We start from the raw sequence: 18,252 nt of genomic DNA, 5'->3' as shown, positions 1-18,252 counted from the left end.
ATTTGTCACCATACAGAAAGTCTGATTGTTTCTTGGCTATTAACAGTTGCCATGCAACCATCAGATATCCTTGGAAGTTTGTTCACCCTGCCAGAAATAGTTTTTATTTATTCATTTGTTTCTTTGTTTATTGACAGGACCAAGCTAGTTGCTTCCAGGTCCATGCTAACCCATCTCATGATGTAGCTTCACGGATAAATATCTGTCCTTTACGTCTAACTCCACCTAGTCAAAAAGGTAAGTGTATGTCCCAAAATGCCAAACTATTCTCTCACTATTTTCTTCCTCATTCAATTCTTTGATTTTTATGACAATGGGAAGCAGGAAAAGGCTAGCAGGGTCAGTTAGCAGGACAGGAAAAAGAAGTAGGGGGATAATGGTCAAAACCAGGCTAAGTGTATATCTGTTTGTGTGTTAAGGCAACCACACTGTGTTTACTCCTCTGGGACCATTAGATCATCAATCACACATCCCTCATCATTCACAAACACTGGTGGCCTACATCTCTCCGAGACACTAACACACGCTGTCATCGCTGCCACAGGGCTACGTTAGCACTACTGGCTAAATAACTGTCAGATCACTGTGGCAGCATGCAGGCTGGAGCTCACGCCTCGACCCTCCATCACTCGCCACAGCATTTAAAGAGTCATCTCTTCCACACACTGTGCTGCATCCCAGGTGAACGTGTGGCTGCATGTGGCCACTTGGGAAGTGATGATATGCTCATGATGGATGCGTGTGGGGTCGGGTATCAAGTTGGGGCAGGGCACTGGGGAAGTGGGGGTTGTCGTGCGGTTGCGGTGGGCACAGCCCTGCCTGTCAGACCGCCAGCCTACAGCCACAGCTGCCCAGGATACAGCGGCTGGCCGGGAGCCAAGGTCACGGCGGGGCTCGGGACTGTTCACAGTCGACTGATCACACACTCGTAGCGCACCAGCTCAAACAAGCTCAGGGACAAGACTGAATTCCCTTTGTAACAGGCTGAAAGATGAGGCACTCAGTATTTCTTCCAATAGCCTTGGACAGACACTGTGAACACATCTTAAAGATAATCCCTGCCTTTTAATCAATAACCAAATTTTTGTTTACGTAATACAATCCTAAAATGAGTCATTCATAAAAACATCTTACTGCCAATTTTAACTTCAGAAAAGATTTATGCCTGTTTCTGAGTCAAAATTAAGGTAAAGTAGAGAATAACAAAGAGTTCTTGACAGAATAACAGACTTAAAACTGCAGGGACATAGTCATTACTGCATACAAAAGTGGGTTTAGTTGAAACTGGTTCCTTTTCTATATCTAAACTGAATGACAACACTAAATTGCCAACGGGTTTAAATGTAAAGCCTCCTGTCCAATGTGTGGTGTATTAATGCATAGACACATTTGAAAAAATCTGTGACAATGCCTTTTGCTAGATGGTTTTCATAACAAAAAATTAGGAATAACAAAAACACCACACAAACACCAACTGATTTTATTTTCCCTTGCGTCAGTTATGAAGTTTAACGGCAAATGTCATTGTGACTTTCTTGTTCCTCTTTAAGTTTTTAAAATTCGGCCCTGTAAAATGGTGGCATTTTCAGTTTACTTTGTGGTTAACAAAAACAAATTAGCCATTTCACATTTTACTATTCATATACAATTCATATACACTAAAGTCAAAGTGAAAACTAATTAACTTTGATAATAAATTTAAATTATTTATGGCAGTTCATTTCATAAAGCTCTCTTCTATTGACAAGCTCATTCAGAATTTTTTGTAAAAGATGGAAAACATAGTTTGGGAAAGTATTAAAGGCAACACAAGACAGAAAACAGTGTTAATGTATATGGAGATAAAACACAACATCATCAACCAAAGTGGAAACTGTTTAAGCAAAAAACTGCTCCACTCAAATATTGTTCATGCCTTATTAATATGATTTTTTTCATCCACATACTGTTAATTATGATCAATGGAAAATGTGACTAAACAGAATTTGTCTTTTGGAAACATTTTTAGTCATCTGACTCTACAGATGAATGGTACACCAACTTTATATTATCAATAAATATATACTTAACCAACCCATTTTTGATGAGCACCATCCATTAATGATACCATGATAGTAATACATCTGCTCTGAATCTGATCTTGTCACCATTCACACAGTCAACCACGGCAATAACTATGAATGTGAAAAATCCTTGAAAAACAGAAATCAGCTCAGCAGATTATTGTAGTCTACTGAGGTGTAAAAAAAAAATGCCACTCCTTTGCTGAGCTAGAAATGCAGGATATGATACTCCATAGACGATATCAATCAAATCTCTATCAACATAAGATATATGTGCAGCTGTGTGAGAGTGTGGCATGCGAGTGTTTGCATGCGCGCCTTATGGAGGTGCAAACAGCTGTCTGTCGGCTGATGCTGTGCCTTGTAATGTCAGAATCACTCATTTATATGCACCTGGAGCAAAGATATCTCAAGCGTCTCTGTCTTACAATTCAAATCAAGCTGCCTATGTTACCATAGCCTGTAGATGTTCATTCGGGAAGGGCACAGAGAAATAAACAAGGTAACGCAGCCCGAGTGGCTCTGACATTTAACTGAATTCTAATAGAAAGTGACAGGAGATTGACATTAAATGAAATTCATACAGGGCATCTAGAACAACCAATGTGTGAGGGACAAACAAACAGGGGGAGAGCTGTTCACACTTGCTCACGCAAACAGTGAGATGTTCTCGCTTGAACAAGACATACAGGCACAATTCAAACATGTCATCTAACATGCACAAGTCGTCATCATTGCTATTGTCACTTGAAAAACACTTGAAAATATTTTTCCACATTAAAAATGAGAGGCTATAACAAAATAGGTAATTATTATTTTAAATTCATACGGATTGTCAACTAAAATGTCTCATTTAGTGTAGATCTGTGATCATAAGCAAACATTTTTAACACACTTTGAACTATTGAAGTAGTTGCTCAGATGCTGAGAGGTCAAAAGAATGACGAACATGGCTTCATCTTAATGTAATTCTAACACAAGAAACACATTTTGTAAATAATACTTACAGAAATATGGCCATAAATAAGTTGAGTGATTTGGGATTCCAACAAACTTCTAAAATATAAACTAGTTCGAGTTTTACCGATGAAAACAATTTATTGTAATGTCTGCAACGACTTGTGCAAACCCTTTCTAAGAACAGCATTATAATCTAAACATAGATTTCAGCCGCTGTGAATATGACTGGCCTGTATGCTGAGGTGGTCAGTGAGCTGCTAAAAAATCACCTAGCCTGCTGCAGGCCGACTAAAATTTCTGAACTGTGTAATACACCGATTTCATTATGGGACACAACCAATACAGAGAAAAAAATACTTCCGCACGTAACTGGACCACCAATCAGAGCAACCAATGTGACCAATGCTTCTCAACAAATTACTTAACTGCTGTTAATTGTCCGTCTTTTAAAATTATTTAACTGTCTTCTACAACAGACACAACAGCGGAATCTAAATATCTTGCTTGTTTGATAGCAGTCATTGGGTTTTAGACAAAAACCAACTCAACAGTGCTCAGATGACGTGTATGACTACGCTGCTGTTACTCTTCTGACCATGACCACATAAAGCCCAAATGATCTGAGTGGCCTGGCAGATCTTAATGAATTTCAAAAGACTCCATACTGAAATTCCCCCACAAACATTTTTTACAGTTTGTAGACTAAACTATTAATTAGCAAATGTATAAAATAGCTGGCATAGTAATACTAATATATTATATTAATTTCTTACTTACTGACACCTATAATGTTTGACACTTATACAGATGATGTAGTTTCAAAACACCAACAGGGGCAAGGGATACAATTTGTGCGTTACAAATTACATATATATATAAAAATCTATCTTGAACTTAGCTTTTACCCTGTCCATGAGTCATCCATAGTTTGAGTTATTTCACCAGCACATTAAGTGAGCATAGAGTAATGCCTAGAAACAGACCTAATCTACAAGACATTAAAACAATAATTAAAAAATTGCCTTGGGGTAAAAAGACTTGCATTGTGAAAGTGTATGAAGTATTATGAGCAGCATAAACACATAATTTGAGATGAAATGTGCTAAGAAATCTCCAACAATAAAAAGAAGCTCAGTGCTATCTCAGTAATATCAAATGTCAGTCACTGATTTTTCCTCCTAACTGCATAACATTTATGGTTGGATTAAAAATAAAATAAAAAATCAATTCCACCAGTCCCGTCTGTCACAGAGAAATATGTCTATTACAGGTCATACAACATGACTGGTATAGGGATAAGGTCAGACTAAAACATTGTGAATGTACCACTTCGATGTAATGAGTGTTAAATGATGTGCTGTGGAGCAGAAAGGCTACTCAGAGGCGTTAAGGTGTAGGTCATCTTACCCTCGAGGACTCATAGGAAGGACTGGACTCGCCACCTGGGGCCCAAGACGCTTGGTTGGTCCGCTCATCCATACCTGTCAGAAAAGGAGATGCACGACTCAGTCAGCCAGTCACCATTACTCACACAGTTCAATGTACATGTTTCTGCACTCTCTTCCACGTAAATGGACACGGTGAAGAAGTTTTCAACATCTCTATCACCAGATAAAGACAATACTGGCCAACAAACACACATGACCACCTAGGTCTCTTTAACAAGAGTTGAATATGTGAACATCTGAACACAAACATACAGACTGACCACTATGGACAAATATATTCAACCACTTTTTTTTTTCTTCTTTTTTTTACATTCACTTTTATGTGAATAAAAGAACACCGCAAACTACATCCTCCAAAATGATCATAAACATACAGTCATGAAAGGAGAATTAGAGCAGGACTGTCTTCAGAGGCCTATTTCTGTTCACAATATCAAGTTTTGAATATTTTCTGTGGCCCTTGTTATTTTTCCTCGCGCTTCCTGTTTTTATTTTGTAAGCTTCTTCCTTGGTGTTTCCTGCTTAACTTCCTGTCTGTGTTTTCCCTCTGATCAAGGTTTCTCCTTGTGTGTTTCTCCCTCAATAGTTTGACCCGTGTCTCGTCAATTCCTCAGCCCACGTGTGTTATATACAGTCCTGTCTTTCCTTTTGTCAAGTTGCCCGTTGAGCAAGCAATTTGTTTCCTTGTGTTCCATCCTGTTTTCCCTAGTTCCACGTGCCTTGCTTTCTATATTAACTGGATTTCACGTGGTTTTGGATTTTACCTGCCTACCCTGCAGTGCTTTTCGTTTCAGATTTTGTATGTTTCATTAAAGTTCTCTTGTTTCCTGCTCCTGCCTCCCCTTGTGTTTGCATTTGGGTGCTTGCTTTTATGTTCAAGTTTACACACTGAGCTAGGCAAAAAGCCCCTACATTCTACTGTACACTCTGTTGTAATGACTGAATGAAAATAACCAAAAAAGATCTTCTGTTTTTAACTACGCCATTTCAAAGCAACCCTACAACCTTTCCAACCTGTATTTTCTCTGTTTTTTCCTTGTGTTGTGTTCCTACATGTTTCCCATATGATGACAAATACTGCAAATGGCAATGAATGAGAAAATCCCCTTTTAAAACGACAGTAAAGGTGAAGCTATCATTTTATTCTTTGGTTGATTGGCCAACATTTTTATAACTGATAAATCGAGTCGCACTCCGGCAAAAATACCATCTATATATATGCTACTGCAGCTGCTTACGGCTTTCCCTCTGTTTTGTATAATTAGAACTAAATAACCTTTGGTTTCGGACTGTTGAACAAAACAAGACATGTGAGTCTGAATCTTCTGATATTTTTAAAAAATAAAAGATGAATCTGAAAGAAAATTATTTTTAGATTAACTGACGAAAGTAATTGCTGAAAGGGGTTGTTAGGTGCAGCCCTAAATAGCAGCCAATACAACTTTCAGCCTACACCTTCTACCATGACTTTATCCAAACCTGAGCTTAAAGAAAGCAATGAGAAACTTTGCCAGGAAACTTAGTAACCTGGGTGAATCTAATACACACAGTCAAAATCCTGAAGCTTCACTCTTTAAAGAAAGCGTACATAAAACTTGTCAAAGCGGTAATTAAATAATCATTTTACTGTATTGATCCCACATCCACATGGGGAAATTCCTCTCTACATTTGACCCATCCATTCATTCACACAGTAGTCTGTACATTTGAAGCAGTGGGCTGCTGCCTCTTTTGTGCAGCGTCTGAGGAGAAATTTAGGTTAGCTGCTTGCTCAATGCACCTCAGCCGTGACCATTGGGGGATGTGAACTTGTGTCTTTTCAGTCCCAAAGCTGCTACTCTAACTACTCCCACACTATAAAAGGGTCTGTGTAGTATTTAAGACCTGATTACTCACTTGAGTACAGATTATCATAGTCAAACAACTAGCATGATAGTGGTGTGACTTTACAACTTAACTATGACAAGCAACAACTTAGTATCTTTGGTACCTACAGAAAGAAAAGTATTTTTTCCTTCAGATGGTCCTAATGCACCAAAAAACAACTAACAATTCCATGATCTGATGTGTGCCGAGCTAAACAGCTGAGCACCAAAACTTGATAAAACTCATTGTTTTTGAATGAAAGAAAACCTGTTTCAAAAGCCAAACTGATAAACAAATAAAATCAATAATGCCAACCACACGGCAAAGGTAGAGCATCTGGCATGTGTTGAAAAGGATAATATTTGATCTTTACAATCTAATTTACGTGATATAGTCAGTAACAAATATTTGATGCCTCCATTGTTCTTGCTGTTTGAAACAATATTGTGTTGCAGTAAATTCTCCACAAAGAATGCATAACTGCAGAGCGGGTGAAGCATCAGCATTCTCCAAGTTATTGATCGGCCCTGTTGTAATTTCATCTTTCTCAGTATAATGCAATACCATTTGCTCATTTTCTACTTCAAATAAAGAATATCAAATTTAAAAAAAAAAAAAAAAAAAAACAACAAAACACAATACTTGGAAAATAATAATATAGCCAACAACAAACAAAACTTTTCAATATTAAATGCATTTTTACCCCTGACATATGCTTCCAGGCAGAAAAGTGGGGGCATATAATCCAAGAAGCAGAATTTACACATGTGAAACAAACAACTCCAAAAAAAGCAGAAGTTAATTATGCACAGCCAAAAAAAACCTGTAATCACAGATCAAAATGTGTGGAGTGATTCTCTGATTCACTGCAGACAAAACTGGACTCAGCAAGCAGCAACACATAATGTATCAATTTAACCTAATGAGGTCCGATGCAGCTTAATGGGCACTTTTTATGCGTCAGTAAGGCTATTAATCTTAAACCAGACATTTTGGTGTTACAGAAAATGATGAAGAGGTGGAATTATATGGTTATAAGACACTGAATATTACAGACACGGTGTCAGATTGTATACACACTTTAGTGACTGGTTATTTTTAGTATTATTAAGCCTGTTTCAATACCCATGTCACTGATAACTTCTTGTTCAGAAACCTGTATGTCTAATTATATACTTAACCAGAAAGTCGTGACATTTCTTTAACCAGAAATCATGCTCCAGTGAGCAGAGCTATAGAAAAGTTTCATCCTGACAAACACGATACTCACACACAGTAGATTCGTTTCCTCTTCTTCAGCAGCTTTATGGAAAAACATTAATACCGTTCATTTGGTCTCACTTTCATCACTTAGCTGTGTTATCATTCATATTCAAGGCTGTGATACTTGTGTTTCTATACGAACTGCTACTGTTGGTGGAGTGACGACACCAGTGTGACATTTTGTAGCCCAACTGAGGCCTTTTACACTCTGACTAACAACAATGGGCAGTGTTTGCTGTCTGGGCCACTGGTTGTCCTCTTGTCTGATTACCATCTCCTACAAGAGCTCAAGGGTTTCTTCTCTTCTCACTGCACAGACAGGCAGCAAAACAAGATCCTTCAATGACACACGAAAAAAACTGCACTGGATAAAATATAAGTATAATGAATTAGGAGAACAAAGGCTGTTCTACAGCTATTTGAAAATATGCTCAAAATCTAGTACTTTCACATGACCAACAAAAATAACCATATGTTAAGAACCAACAAGGAATTATCACCCAACATTGTTGTTTTTTTAGCCTCTTTAGGCTCTCTGTATTGGTTTTACAGCCTTTCATACTATATACACTGATCAGCCATAACATTATTACCCACCCACTGGTACCTGTCAGTGGGTGGATATATTAGGCCGCAAGAGAACATTTTGTCCTCAGTGTTGATGTTAGAAGCAGGAAAATCTGGCAAGTGGAAAGACTTGAGTGACTTTGACAAGGGCCAAATTGTGATGGTTAGATGTCGGGGCTCTCCAAACCTCCTGTTCCCAGTATGCAGTGGTCAGTATGTATTGAAAGCGCAAGGAAAGTGGTGATGCCACAGGCTCCAGGTCAGCAAAGGATCCTTCATGCAATGGCTGGCTCGTGTAATCTGAGCCAATGGAAAAGCTAATGTAGCTCAAAATGCTGATTCTGACAGAAAGGTGTCAGAATACACAGTGCAGCACAGTTTGTTATGTACGGGGCTGCATAGCCACAGATAAGTCCCAGTATCCATGCTGACTTCTGTCCCCTGTACGAAATAACTAAATTGGGCACGTGAGCATCAGAACTGAACCAGAGGAATGGTAGCCTGGTCTGATGCATCTCATTTCCATTTAAATCATGTGGATAGCCGGGTGCATGTGCACCAGGATGCAAGGAACCCCCTTTGTCGCTGCCGTGGGGTTGTGCTTGGGCTGCAACAACGTTCAGTTAGTGGTACATTTCAAAGTAACATCCCCATGAATACCAGGACCCAGGTTACCCAGAAAAATATAACATGAAATCAGTGTTATTCACTTCAGCGGTGAGTGGTTTTAATATTGTGGCTCATGGGTGTATAGTTCATCTAACCATTCATCTAACCAACAACATTTTTCGCTAGGCCAAATCAAAGCTTTTTCTTTTTTGAGAACCTTCTGGTGAACCAATTGTTATCAATGGCTGACAGAGTGAGCACAGAGGTTGGCTGTCATGACTGACTGCTCCTTTCTTACTGTCTCTACTGGGTCATTCATAAACAGCTGCACCCTCCCCAAACCCCTGATTCAGTAAAACGTCATCCAACAGAAATACTAAGATATATTCTGCACAAATGGAAAAATTTCACAGACTGAAATTAATACTCCTGATGTAAGAGCATGCAACAAGGCAGAGGCATCACAAAGTGCCAACTTAGCAAACCGCAGGACAAAAATGGCCAAATACCAGCTTCTTTATTTACAATGTCACAACGTGCAGAGATCTGCCATTAATCTGGATGCAGTCAACAAGTCAGAATGAAAAGTCACACAGGAAATCTACTGTCTCTATGTAGGAAATGTAACCTGCTAGGTTCAGTTTTTCGGTTGGAGTATTCATCAAATGTTGATGCAGTAATCCATGACATGGCAGCACAAGACATAGGAGGAGATGTCTGTTGTGTTTAATCGCTACCCGTTTGTCATTATATGTAATGTATAATCAGTAGTAATAATGCTTAATCACACCAACAATACTGTCCAATCTATGAGTCAATCAGTCAATACTGAAATATTAAAGAGCCAGCGTGAACACAAACCAGACCAAATACAAACATGCAGTAGCATGGTCCATGTTAAATGAGGTGTAAAAGATGATCAGGCCTAACCGATTACCTATTACCTGTTTACGATTTTCCACAAAATACCTAAAATATATATATTTTTATTTGTAAGTTTCAGTTGTAAATGAAGTATGATTGACGGAGAAACTAAAGATTAAACTAAATTGGCAAACTTAGTTCTAAAGTAGTCAAAAGCCCACATTTGGATGTAGATAAAGAAATACATGGCAACACATATTTAGACTAATTATAATTACATGTACATTTAAACTTTAAACATGTTCAAGGATGACAACTTCCAAATATAGAGGGCAAACCAATTGGTTGTGGTGTGGTGATGCAATAATCTTCCAATTTTAAGAGACGCTTAATCATCATTAAATACATTTAGAAACTAGGATCAGCTTCATCTACATTATGAGCAGCTTAGTTTGATTAAAGAATCGTCTGCTTCTGGGACTGAATACATCTTCAAAAACTACAGCACAACTACTGTCCCAAAGGTGGGCTTAAGATTTTAAAACTAGTTAACCTGATTTCCTGCACAGATAACGTTAAAGTGACCCAAAATAAATGTATTATCTCTGTGTGTCAAGGCAAATATAGATGTTTGTTGTGGCAGAAAGCATTAAACCCAGAGTCTTGTCTTTTGTCTATAAATACGATAACATTACCACATTAACACATCATATTGGGTTCAAACCACCATGTCTTACAACAGTCACACGCTAGTGAGTTCTGTTCCATGGTTTTGACTCTGAGATGATAATGGTTTCTTGAATAAATAAACTGACAGCAGCACTAATAGTAAAACCAATGACTGCATGCATATAAATAATGAATGTGAAACAAAAACTGGCCTCAGAATGACAGAACTGTTTTCACCGGAACACACAGTCAGACAGGGTCAATGCCCTCTGCTACGCTATACACACGCATTACACTAGTACAACATCAAACTCATAAGTTCAAAGACTGAATATCCATAGGTGTGGTTGAATACTCCATAACTGCAAGTCACAACACTTCCTAAGAAACAAGCACAACTATGATGACACAACCGAAATAAGAAGTCCAAAAAGTGCTGCTAGAACAGAAAATAAATGTTGAGATCATAACATGCAGCCTGAAACACAAATGCAGTCCAGAGACGTCCACATGATGTGTTTTAATAACCGTAATAAACTACTACATATTTTAATACGCGTTGGATTTAATTAACTAATTCAATTGAACCTATTTTGAAACAACAGGCAGATCTGTTAAGTAAACTGCCACAAAGATTGCTTTATTTTTTGTTTGTTTGTTTTATTTTTAGTGTTACCGAATCTGCTAATGAATAATTTCATCATTTCTACCCAGTATGAGTATTGACACGAGCCACATTTGACTGCAGGCCAGGCTCTCCATTGGAACAAGCTGTTGCTTTACGTACAAAACTTGACTCAAAGTGTGGCAGCAGTGATGCTCTTTGTAGTCGTGGCCAGCAATGAATCATTTCATTTTGGGATCTGGCTGACTGACAAACCAACCTACACCAGCTGCTGGTCACAGCCAACAAATGTAGCGCTACATACCACTAAATGAAAATTACCCATTTCACAGCAGCCATCCACTGCCCCTCTACACCAAAGACTCAATAACCTCATCAGATTTGCATCATCAACACAGCTGGAGGGGAGAAATGATGAATCTCCGTTAGAGCCACTTTGGCTATTTTTCCCAATCCATCTTTCTCTGGCACACTTTTGAAGGGTCTTGCTTGTCCCACTCTGCCTCAATTATCTGGCTATGCCCAGCTGAGATGCAATAATCCAAACTCTCATTCCCTGCAATTTTCACACTTGTGTCTGCACACTCCCTCGCCTTAAGTTCACAATCACTTATATAGGTGCTTCTTCCCTACCTTGAGGATGAGAGAGACATGAGCTCTGACTGGAAGCTGAAGGGGGGAGGGATTTGCCCACTATAGGCCTTCAATAGTTGAATATTTAAATCAAAATGTATGCATGCAGATGCAAGCTACATTTGGCTTTCTGAAATTAGAATCCACTCCCGAGTCAAAATTCTGTTTGTTTGTTGGAAATGAGAACCCTGATACATTTCACATGCGCAGTTTCTTGAAGTTATCGCTACAAAAAGACAGAAAATCAACAAAATAATTCTTTGGCTGGTCTTTTCCACAAACTCATCTCTGGTATTTTGCATTGTTTCCTTTTTTCTTCTTCACTGACTTAAGAGGTGATTAGTCAAAACACCTTACATTCAAACAACTGAGGCATACGTCATAATGTACCATCAGTCATTAGAAATGTATCATGTCAGGATTATAACAGCTGCTTCCAACATGTGTCAGTTGCAATAAAGTTTAAGCTTCTGATAAGTTGTTTTTAGGCCACAAGAAATAGCCAATTATTTTTTTAAATAATGACTGCGATACAGGCTGTTATTTGATTTTGCAACACTATTTCACAGATCATCACATAAACTGACATTTCTAAGAAAAATCTTCAAAGGAAGTTGAAATATTACAAATAAAATGTATAGAAAATCATAAACATTAATTAGGGTAAACATCTTTTTTTCCCAGCCACGTCCAACTTGCTTTATAATTTTTGTTTTGGTACCAAACAACAGCCCAGATTTACACTTTGTTGTATTTTTAAAGGTGTTAAAGTTAGTCAGCGGACACCACACAGCAGCGACAATGAGCTTCGGCTGCAACACACAATTCTCCTGACAGTCTCCAGTTCTTTTCTGTTCTAAACAAAAAAGCACCATGCTGACGCTGGTCTCTTTTGGAAGCCACAGCCCAGTGCACGGCCAAACCAAAAGGTGGCTGTCCACACAATGTCCATACGATGTCCACACGTTACTACGTTAAATCATAAAAACACGCAGTTATGAATTCATAATGACGCTGTCATTTCCAGTGAACTCCAGTTTCCAGAACAACATCTGCAAACCAATCAACCTCAGCAAAAATCAAGTGTTTCATTATGTATCATCAGTGTGTTTGAGCCTTGTGAAAACATGTCACCCACTATAACTAAAAACATACTGAGGTGCTAGTTTAGCGATTGTATTATCTGATGCAATCAAGTGAGAAGACACTGCAATAAACCCCATTTCTTCAAAAAGCTATTGATTCAAATCTCTGAAGACACGTTCCATGCTTTTTTTGTACTTTACTGTCTTATATGTTTTCACTGGTTAATTAAAACACCTCTAATGCGAGCAATTATAATCGATAACCTTTATATTATTGGTGCGAGTGAATGAACATTTTCTTGGGAGCCTCGGCAGAAAGGTGTAACTTTACTTAAAACCCCACGGCAACCTGACTGCAGCTTCTTTGTCATTTGTTTTGCTAAATAGAGCACACGCACACACATACACAACATCCTCCTCACTTGAATGATTAGGTATTACAAAAGTCAGCTCCACAGTTCATGTGTGACAGCTCTGCTCTTGTTTCTTTGTCATTTCTACTCAATGTGTGCCTTTCGTCTCACAGATAACTGACTACAACGAGGCTTTGTGGATGCACACAAGACATGCTTTCAGAAAACATAGAGCTTGATTGTTGACTTTTTCTAGTGGCACATCAGACAATAGATGTGCTTCGGATTAATGTCCTGTAGCATTTATAGCTATAGGAAGCAATCCACAATCAGGGACTCTGGACTCTTGTTATTACACCAATATCATCAACAACATGTTTAGCAGCAAAGATGCTTAAAAATGGCCAGTGATTTGTGTAGGTCACAGTTAAATGTATGTGTGTGTGTGTGTGTGTGTGTGTGTGTGTGTGTGTGTGTGTGTTTTTGAGTGGCCGAGCAATTATCAGACTGCTCCTTGAAAGAAGAAAAGGAAAAGTAGAGAACAGCTCAAGAAAATATCTCCCAACATCATTTAACTACAAACTGAAGAAGCTCCACTTCTAACCCTGTTCAGACGCATGAATTAATGCAAATTCAAAAAATTTCCTCCAGCACACCACAAATTATTTTCCGTGAACACTTGCAAACGCCTTGAAGCAGCCAAAGCATGTCTGGTTTAGGCTTTATTTATACATCTGACTATAAGGTAAAACACACGTAAGATTCACAGGATTACCCTGTGGTTGCAATTAGATCAATAAAACATTTACCCACATCTATTGCCTAAACGGTGCTTTGTTTTACATCTTACTGCACTGCAATTCCAGGTGGAGAGCTCATGTTTCAAGCGCCAGATGTGAAAAGCACACACAAGCGTCACACAGAGGGGGGAGAAGAATCGCATGCAAGGCTGAAGACTAAGACACTTTTCCCTTCGACTTCCATTTATAAATAAAACCCAAACACGCATTAAACAAAGATAGAAGTCAGTAAACAACTAATTTTCATGGTATGAGTCATGCAAATGGAGACTGCATATCTGAGGACTTTATAGGAATACATTGGACGGGATGATGTCCTACCTGATGCACTGAACTGACTGCTTCCAAGTGTGGTAGGCCTATTTTTCCCTCCGCCTACAGGTGGAGAGAACATCTGAAAAGAAAAATATGGATATACCTAAAATTAAACCAACTGTGTAAAAGCAACTGTTCAGATAATGAATTCCAGTTGGAGCTTAATGTTTAAAAAAAAGAATAACCAAAGCAGCTTGCAAAATCACATTAGTCAACACTGATAAGAACTGATCAATTAGTGGTCATTTAGCCTTTTATTGTGTGATCCTCACACCTCTAAGCTGTCAGAGCTGTTACAAATAAACAAGAAGCCACCCTACCGCACTAAAATCCAGCAGGTCACTTAATTCCTTGTCTGTTCCAAGAGCGGCAATCCGCTGCTGAGGATTCATCCTGGCGATCTAGGAACCTGGAGGAAACACAGTCCATCAGGTCACATCTTTGCTGCTTTATTTAACAGCGGGGACTAGTGCCACAGGAAATGACTGCCACGGGAGGCATTTGTTATGGATGCGGAATAAAGACCAGCACTGTGAAATAAAGTTGTCTTATCATATAAAGACAGTTTGGACACGGTTTTATATATTGCAAAAAAATAATCGTTCGTTCACCCTTAGGTAGGCTATTTTTTTTTCCTCGTTGATTATTAGAGATAAGACGGTTGGTGGGAGCGCTCTGAATGGATGTCTCAGCTTGTTGAAGCAGGACCTGCAGCAGCATCGCATTAGTGCCGTAACTACACCGCATGTTACTGTTGACACGTTCACCTGACTCAACTATTATGCAGCCGCTGCCCACGTTAATGTCAGTGATTTTTAAAGCAGATTTTCCGAGCACAACGATGGTTAAGGTTAGCGGAGGCACCTAACGTCACTTAGTTAGCTGGCTAACGCTAGCAGCCGTTACTGGCTCATAGGGACTGGAGACGGCTAGCAGGCTGCAGACAGCTGCAGCGGCTTCAGTCCACGGAGACAGTAGTACCAACAAGACAATGCTGTAAAAATGACTTAAATGTTAGTTACACAACGTCTCAAGACGGGTAACATATACAAATACATATTGCAAGTGATCATCTTAACCCCCGGCTCCAGAATACAAAACGCAATGATGGTCTTTCTCAACTCCCAACTTCTTTCACGGGTCCGAAAGATTTTGGCAAACTCCTACTAATATTTTACCTTCTTTCCGATTAAAATCCCGACTAGGGTGATCTGGTGAAGAGTCCCTTTCTGGCTTCACGCCTCAAAACAGCGAAATTTGGGTTTAAACAGCAATAGGTGGGGAAATATCCTCTATATATCAGTTACGAGTTTCCCTTAGGCAGACATTTTTGCTTTGCAAAAGCCTCAGCACCACCATGACATTGGTTATTGTATCCCTCCGCCGAGCACAGTGACATGATGGTCCCACACAGCGGGAGATGCTGCGGGAGTCAGCACGCACTGTCCTGGGTCACACCGGAGCACGACAGCTTTATCACCGCTTTACTATCAATGACGCCACACGGTATGGATTTCAGTGGACTGCAGAATTACACAAATCCGTACTTTGCAAAAAAATAAATGAACTGAGATAGGTTATATTCACAACTTGTGCTAATTGACATAGTTTAAAAGCATTGTTATTTGTTTTGTTGTGTGAACATATATTTTAAAATCTTTATACACACATTGATTTCCAACATGGCAACAATGCTCTAGAGGCTCTTTACTATATGTTAACTGGGTGGAGTATTTTGATCATTCATGAATATAAACTCACTTGCCAAAACATTAGGTACACTAGTGAAAACAGTGCATTCTAATGTAACAGTCCAGCACTAAATTCACCCTCATAACTAATATACTTTTGCTACTATAATGTGTCAATTTATGTTAAAATAGCATCAGAAAGGTGATGAATCAGCTGTATGATCATTTTCAAAGATGAAGTTTGTGGTGCTGTTAAACTGGATTGAATTAAATACAAAAGTGTTTCTGTTATTTAGACTAGCCCACTGAGTAAAACAGTTGTCAAAATAACAGAAACATGTGTCGGTACAACACAACAGTAACACGAACTACAGCCTCTAAAATGAAAACACACTCTTGGTATCTTAGTCTAGGTTAAATTGTGTACGTATAAACTTGTGTAAAGTGTGAGCCTAATCTTAGAATAGAAGCAGCATAACCTGTTCTCAAAATTCAACTTTTCTCATTCAGTGTGTAGTGCAATTTAAGGGCAAAGGTATGTTAAGAATAATGTAAGTGCAGTTAGACTCAGGGGTCGCGTTAACCGAATATTTTCCGTCATTGACCGTTTATTTAAAACAGTGATGGAAAAATCTGAAGGCCATCGGACATTTTGACAGATTGCAATTCACACCCTTGGCCATTTACCATTTAAAGTCAATACTGTTCTGAAAAAGTATTTAAAGTTAATGGGAACTATTAAATGCTATTGAATATGTCATTATTATCATTTAAAAAAATTAAAGTGACGGGTAAAAATAGATTATGACGGTATTTTTATGACCCTGTCAGTTTATGGCCCATTTTGTTGGGCCCATCCCTTATGTAAACAGACCAAAGAAGCTACACTATATTGCCAGAAGTATTTGCTCATCTGCCTTTACACGCTTATGAACTTAAGTGACATCCCATTCTTAATCCATAGGGTTTAATATGACGTCGGCCCACCCTTTGCAGCTATAACAGCTTCAACTCTTCTGGGAAGGCTTTCCACAAGGCTTAGGACTGTGTTTATGGGAATTTTTGACCATTCTTCCAGAAGTACATCTGTGAGGTCAGACACTGATGTTGGACGAGAAGACCTGGCTCGTAGTCTTTGCTCTAATTCATCCCAAAGGTGTTCTATTGGGTTGAGGTGAGGACTCTGTGCAGGCCAGTCAAGTTCTTCCACACCAAACTCTCTCATCCATGTCTTTGTGGACCTTGCTTTGTGCGCTGGTGTTCCTTTCACTGGAACTAAGGGGCCAAGCCCAGCTCCTGAAAAACAACCCCACACCATAATCCCCCCTCCACCAAACTTCACACTTGGCACAGTGCAATCAGACAAGTACTGTTCTCCTGGAAAACACCAAACCCAGATTCATCCATCAGATTGCCACATGGAGAAGCATGATTCATCACTCCAGAGAACACATCTCCACTGCTCTAGAGTCCAGGGCAGCGTACTTTACACCACTGCATCCGACAGTGCTTTGCTTTGCACTTGGTGATGTATGGCTTGGATGCAGCTGCTCGGCCATGGAAACCCATTCCATGAAGCTCTCTACGCACTGTTCTTGTTAATCTGAAGGCCACATGAAATTTGGAAGTCTGTAGCGATTGACTCGGCAGAAAGTTGGTGACCTTTACATAGCCTGCCACTTTGTGGCTGGGTTTCTGTCGTTCCCAATCGCTTCCTCTTTGTTATAATACCACTGACAGCTGACTGTGGAATATTTAGTTGCGAGGAAATTTCACAACTGGACTTGCTGCACAGGTATAATCCTATCACAGTACTATGATGGCATTCACTGAGCTCCTGAGAGTGGCCCATTCTTTCACAAATGTTTGTAGAAGCAGTCTGCATGCCTAGGTGCTTGATTTTATACACCTGTGGCCATGGAAGTGATTGGAACACCTGAATTCAATTATTTGGGTGGGTGAGTGAATACTTTTGGCAATATAGTGTATATTTTCACATTGCAATTTATTTAGTGTGCAAATTCAACTTGAAATTATAACTCAGTATTCGTTTTCACTTTAATGTTGTGCCTTTTAGCATAAGCCATATGTTCAGTTTATTGACAAATGTGTTCACATTGAAACACAAAATGCAACTTTCAGAAAAAGAATTGTTATTGACTGCATTTTACTTTAACAAGCACTAAATTCGTAACTTTGTATAATTTAAAGCAACACTAAAGAGTTTTTAGTACCTTAAAATAATGTTTCAAAAATAGTTTCAGTGATTTATCACCTCAAAACCGGGTGAAAGCCAATTCTGTATTCGCTTTGCGGCCCTCTATTGGCTGTAACCGCACTATGTAACTTTGCTTCGTCGGGTAGCGTTTTTGTAGTTCTAAAAAGACTACAAATTTGACCTGCTTTACGGCAACGCGGCTACAAAAGCCGGTAGGTTGAGG

At 39.0% G+C, this 18,252-nt stretch overlaps 1 protein-coding gene across 4 annotated transcripts in view; it reads right to left on the bottom strand.

Moving 5' to 3' along the window:
* tcf12 (transcription factor 12) overlaps window positions 1-15,692 on the bottom strand; it is a 71,885-nt gene extending 56,193 nt beyond the window's left edge. For all 4 annotated transcript variants that reach the window (XM_084540768.1, XM_084540769.1, XM_084540770.1 and 1 more), the window contains exons 1-4: window positions 15,299-15,692; window positions 14,441-14,529; window positions 14,127-14,199; window positions 4,431-4,504 (exon numbers count right to left, since the gene is read on the bottom strand). In XM_084540768.1, coding sequence (XP_084396894.1) covers window positions 4,431-4,504; window positions 14,127-14,199; window positions 14,441-14,512 — 219 coding nt within the window. In that variant the 5' untranslated portion in view covers window positions 14,513-14,529; window positions 15,299-15,692. The remainder of the gene's footprint in view (window positions 1-4,430; window positions 4,505-14,126; window positions 14,200-14,440; window positions 14,530-15,298) is intronic.
* Between the last annotated feature and the right edge of the window lie 2,560 nt (window positions 15,693-18,252).

Source organism: Chelon labrosus (genome assembly GCF_963514085.1).
Source record: "Chelon labrosus genome assembly, chromosome: 3".
NCBI lineage: Eukaryota > Metazoa > Chordata > Actinopteri > Mugiliformes > Mugilidae > Chelon > Chelon labrosus.
Note: the sequence above shows the minus strand (reverse complement) of the source record. Positions and strands in the feature narration are given on the sequence as shown.